The following is a 5,881-nucleotide window of genomic DNA, read 5'->3' as shown; positions in this document are numbered from 1 at the left end:
TTCATTACCCATTTAAGCCGTCTCCAGCCATTATTAATTAACCAGTATATTCTTAAACACTGATCTGTTGGCCTTCGATGATACGGTTCTACAGGTACTGTGTACTGTCATAAATACTGATTGACTGTAACTTTTATAACGCATCCTGAAATAAATATTGCGAAATCAAGCTCGACCAAAGAGGCGGTCAAACGTCGGTAAATTCCTTTGTGAGCCAATCAAAATTAAGATCACTCATGAAATGAATTCGTGGCGTATTCATAGAATAATTATTAGTTGATTTGTTTGTTCGTTTTTTGTAATTAAGCACAAAGCTTCATAAAGGGCTACTTGTGCTCTGCCCACCACGGGTATCGAAATCCGGATTCTAGCGTTGTAAGCCCGCATACATACCGCTGTGCCACTGGAGGGCCACATTTTATGACAGATTTTAAATGCTACATATTGTTATGAATTATGGTGCCCTTATTTCAAACAAAATAACAAATAATCAATTTTAAAAATAAAATTAGTTAATATTGTGTTTTAATCCTCATTCTAAAAATACGATTTGTAAACAACTTAAATAAAACTTGTAATAATTAAAATTCACTTACTTAATATGGTTCACACCATAAAAGTTGTTTGTTCACGAAACTTGATGGTATAAATAGCGCCTACAACCACTATCATATATATCGTATTATAGTCGGCCTGATGAGCCCTGGTATTAGGCGAAAGGCCTCATCGGCATTGCGTACGGCATATGTAGTGTTTTGGGCATATGACAACATATTATACTTTGTTTTCACTTACAAGTTCATCAATATGTATGTATGTGTGTACGTGTGTGTGTGTGTATGCACAGTTTCAAAACGTCACCAGTTAGAAAGTACCCGTATGGCGCGTTTGGTCGTTTTATACAGCACAATGATGGTTTCACGTTTATGTTATGAAGTGGTTGTGGAAAAGCAACTTATTGCAAGTTAATAAACACTAGGTTATCAGCACACTTACGCCTTTTCCTGTGTATGTAGGTGTTGAACTAGCTCATCACGTTTGTTAACGATGACCACCAACTCATCCAGCAGAAGCTTCTCTCGTCGCTTCTGTGCCTCGGTCTTCTGCCACTCTGTAACGTATTAACATAATTTATTAGTATATTTTTATTCATTGTTTTCTATACTTTGTGACATAAAACACACTCGTAAATGTTGATATAAGTATAGAAAGACTACACGCGTTTGGCCTTTAACCTTCGAAATTGAAATGATCTTGATCCCCGTTACGTTATCTGACCTATGAAATTACTTTAAGGGAATTATTACAAGTATGTGTGACATTAACTGTAACGAACAGGAACTGTGGTAATACAGAAGAATATGTAACTTCGGCTTTATACAATTACAAAAACCTGTAACTTGACATATTAAAATAGGCTTAGTAAAATTTTGTAAAGTTCTGGACAAAGTTGACCACTCTTATTGTGAGTATAACGACTGTTAATTCAAAACCTTGCTGGTTTCGTTCATGAAAGCTTGCTTACAAAATAAGACGGAATACCAGGCCCTTTGAATACGGAAAGCTCGAGGAAGTTGTTAAAGCGCCGTAGCAGAGATAAAAGTAGACCCAGTGTCGTGCAGATATTTTGTGAAGTGCACGCACACCGTTCAAATGAAAGGTATGGAACATTTGGAAGTGATACACACTAAAACATAACCAACAAAGGTAAACTTCTGGAAAATGTTATGTGAATATTCAATATACTTGCAAGGCAAGTACGCCAATACGCACATATGCCCCCTCCGCCATTTTGAAAAATTATTATATGGTCCCGAATATTTTACGCTGATATTCAGTATCGTTCCGCTGTTAAGATTATTTGCCGTACTGCCCCATTTTGATTCACTCTCTGGTAATGTGTGTATTTTCAACTTAGACATATTGTTATATTGCGGATATTACTTGAACTAAGTTATTAGAGTATCTTTAAGTACGGATTACACGCATATTTATATACTCTTAAAAATTGGTCACTTAGTATCTTGAAAGCGTCTTTTTTATATCTTTTCTTCGGTGGTACCGGTTTCGTGGCTTATATGTATTACATTGTGAACCATCAACCCATAATACATATTTAAATTACTTGGTATATGAGAAGATGTATGTTTTATGATATATAAGATAAAAAAAAAGGCTTTCGAAAGTGTACTTGTGTGTGTTTCTTGTACACGTATGGACGTAATGTGTCCGTATAAAGCGTCGTTATTAAAATTGTTCATTGTATTACAGTATGCAAGTGTTCATTTTACTGTGTGTGCTCTGATCCTAGTTGTTACGTAACCTAGAAATCGTACTTTTTAGAAAACATTGTCTATACGTAAACGGTTCTTAGAAAGAGGCCCCATCTGGTGTGCTAGAGATTAAGGATTAGTGACAATAAAAATACGTCTTTTAACTCGGGAAAGAAGAGGAAGAAATCATTTTCAAGGATGCAACTGTGTTGGGTAAGTAAAGTGTTTTTTTAAACTTTTTTTCTTATTGAATAAACAATTCATACATTAAATTGTTCTTCTGACCCGTAACAACACATGTACAAACCTGTCTATCGTTCCTGTAGAATAGACTTATACAAAGAACATTTTAAATATATTAAATAACAAACTAGTATTTGTGTCTTTTTCTTGTGTAGACAGCATTTTAAAAAATCAAGAAGTTTTTGTTTCTTTTAGAGCAAAGCCACGTTGGGCTATCTTCTTTATCTACTGCGGGGAGTCGAGCCCAGGATCTCCCACATCAAGAAGTGAAATGTGCACAGATTCTGAGTGAATATACTTTACATTATAAAAGAATTTGTGAGGCCTATACAGGAAATCGAGCTTGGCTTGTCGTCACGATAAGCCAGTGTTGAACTGATTATGCTAACAATTATCTTAATATGGGAATGAGTGTGTATTAAACATGAGGTCAGAACAGCATCCATAAGGAAGGAACTCGCAGTATTATTTGTACATGTATGGATACCGCCGTCGTTTCTCTACAGTTTTCCTACAAATTAAGCAGTATTATTTGTACATGTATGGATACCGCCGTCATTTTTCTACAGTTTTCATTTCTCCTTCTGAATGATTGTCACCCTACAGGTGGCTCAGTGGTGAGTTCGAGGGTTTATAATGCTAATATTTAGGATTCAAGTTGACACAACTTAGATATACTCTTTGCAGCTTTACGCGTAAAAAACAAACTAACTATGAATGCTTTCCTATTTTGGAAAACGTACACTATGCGGTAATACACACGAGTCGTAATATGCCGTTTTCCGTCAATGTTCTTATATGCCTCTGTTGTCATAGGACGAGTGGGGAATCCATTCGCTATGAGTCTTTTCAAGATATGGAACGGATTACACACATTTTCCCATTCCACAGTTTTCCTACAAATTAATATCGATACCGCCGTCGTTTCTCCAGTATCATTTGTACATGACAGTTTTCCTACAAATTAATTATCGATACCGCCGTCGTTTCTCTACATGTATGGATACTGTCGTAGTTTCTCTACAGTTTTCCTACAAATTAAACAGTATTATTTATACATGCAAATAATACTGCTTAATTTCTAGGAAAACTGTAGAGAAACGCTTACGTATATTCTTGTTGAAACTAACAAGATAAATCTCTGCTGAAACTATCACCGTAACATCATGACAAAATTAAGAGTGAACACTAAGCTTATAAAGCTTAGAGTATAGCGAATTCTTAAAGGCTACAGTTGTCTATAGTTTTTTTATAAGGCTAGTAATGGAGCTTCAATACGTAATTTCCGTAGTGCATGTTGGTGTATAAAGACATATTAATACTATAGATAAACGACCTTATAACACTAAAATGTTGTTTTTATTTAATTAGACACTCAACGTTTCGCTTTACAGCTTCTTGAAGAGCGTTCACTAAAACACAAACCGTACTGTCAGTTTCGGTAGGTGTTTTAGCGAACGCTCCTGAAGAAGCTGTAAAGCGAAACGTTGAGTGTCTAATTAAATAAAAACAAGATTTTAGTATTATAAGATCTTTTATTTATGGTAGCGTTACATCTTATTTGTAGCGTTAGTAGTGGACGTAGATCCTGGTGGCAAAGAGGGTGGTTTCGTAAAGACAATAGAATAACTTTTTTTGATAAATATAATAGCCTAGCTTATCACGACAGCTAATAATATTTTCATTACAACATTGTAGTAAAAGATGTTATTGAAAGTAACGTAAGCTCTATAATACAAACCTAATATTGATAGACGTTGTTAAAGCGAATGGTGAACCGTTATTATAAAGCTAGCAGTGAAGCCTGTTGCATAATAAGTTCATATAACAATTTAGATTATTAATAACAAGTCGTTAGCAAACTTCATTATTAAAGATAATAGTGTATCTTTTTGAACAAGCTGATACTGAAGCCCGAGTATAAAGCTAATAGTGAAGAGTGTTGATTCAATAATAATTTACCTTGTTGATAAGGTTAACAGTATAGCCTGGTAATAAAGCTAATAGTGTATTAAGTGCATAAGCCTAACATTAAACTCGTTCGTGAAGTTATATAAAGTATAGCGTGCTGCACATTCTGGTTGTGTATATATATATATATATATATCATTTGTATCAACCAGTAGTTAGCCTCAGAGTATTCACAAAACGTCCAAACCCGTCAGGTGGAGCTAAGATGCTGTAGTGGCTTGTACATGAAAACTGAGCGAAACAAAACGAAGGATTAATGTCAGGACTACATGCTCAGGGCGGAACGTTTCTGTAAGCCGCTTACCTGGCAATGCAGTTACCATGGCATTACGTGCGTCTGACAGTTTTCGTACTTCTTTGGCGCGGTTTCACATCAACGAACTTAATCTACTGCAAATGGTTAAGACACATAAATAGCTGTTTAATGAAATTGAACAATGTCAAAAGTCTAGCAAGAACTGTTCTAAATGTTTATACAAAAACGTTTAGCTTGCTAATGCATAAAACACGCCATTTTGAACAAAGAGACTGATATTGACTTAAAACACCCCTCGCTGTACTATATTTACACATTTCCCCATGCAACGTACGGTAAACCAACAAAAATGTCAATCTTTCGGACTAGTCGTCGTCTTTTTTATTTTTTACCATGATGAACTAATATTTCACAAGACATAGTATTTGATTTTGTACAGTAAAACGTACAGAAATACAATATACGTATCAAATGTTTGAGGAAACTTTATATATATCTGTCATTGTATCGGTTATCCTCGCTTATATGGGTCATAGTGAATTTTTAGCATAAATTAAGCGTCCCCAAGCGGGTCAACGGTTACTTTAAGGATTTACAATGGTTAAATCCCGAGATCGATTCCAGCCTAGTGTATAGCGTTGTGCTTAAACAAACATGAACCAAGTAGTTAGTATATGTACTGAATGTAGGCTTAATCATTTTTCTATACAGCTCTGTATACGACCTGGTGTGAATATAGTACGTTTATAAATTAATTGACATTTATGTGTGAATGAGTGAAGCTTTAGAGCGCGTTATATACCAATAAGTAAATTGTGCAACTGGCAAGGGCAAAGTACCTAATTAGCAGAGGTTCAAGGTTCCTGTCTCTGAGACCCAAGTCCACAATTTTGTTAATATATATAAAGACTTCAGTATGAAAAACACGTGTCTGGACATACCTTCAAGGGACAACATTATTCGCAGTTCTCGATTCAACAGTTCAAACTTTCTCTCCAAGTCTTCTTCCTTCTCTCTGAAAATAAAGGCGGTATTTAGATTATCATGTTTATTTGTTGTTTTGAATTTCGCGCAAAGCTACACGAGGACTATCTGCGCTAGCCGTCCCTAATTTAGCAGTTTAAGTCTAGAGGGAAGG

The 5,881-nt window shown here is 35.3% G+C and overlaps 1 protein-coding gene across 7 annotated transcripts in view; it reads right to left on the bottom strand.

Annotated features, from left to right (window-relative positions):
• LOC106456894 (EH domain-binding protein 1-like) overlaps positions 1–5,881 on the bottom strand; it is a 188,642-nt gene that overhangs the window by 27,783 nt on the left and 154,978 nt on the right. For 6 of the 7 annotated variants that reach the window (XM_013916264.2, XM_013916263.2, XM_022382672.1 and 3 more), the window contains 2 exons: positions 5,685–5,758; positions 997–1,111 (listed from right to left, as the gene is read on the bottom strand). In XM_013916264.2, coding sequence (XP_013771718.1) covers positions 997–1,111; positions 5,685–5,758 — 189 coding nt within the window. Of the gene's footprint in view, positions 1–996; positions 1,112–5,684; positions 5,759–5,881 lie in introns of those variants that run through there. The other variant, XM_022382676.1, reaches the window with a different exon arrangement.

This window comes from Limulus polyphemus, unplaced genomic scaffold (assembly GCF_000517525.1).
Source record: "Limulus polyphemus unplaced genomic scaffold, Limulus_polyphemus-2.1.2 Scaffold268, whole genome shotgun sequence".
Taxonomy (NCBI): Eukaryota; Metazoa; Arthropoda; class Merostomata; order Xiphosura; family Limulidae; genus Limulus; species Limulus polyphemus.
Note: the sequence above shows the minus strand (reverse complement) of the source record. Positions and strands in the feature narration are given on the sequence as shown.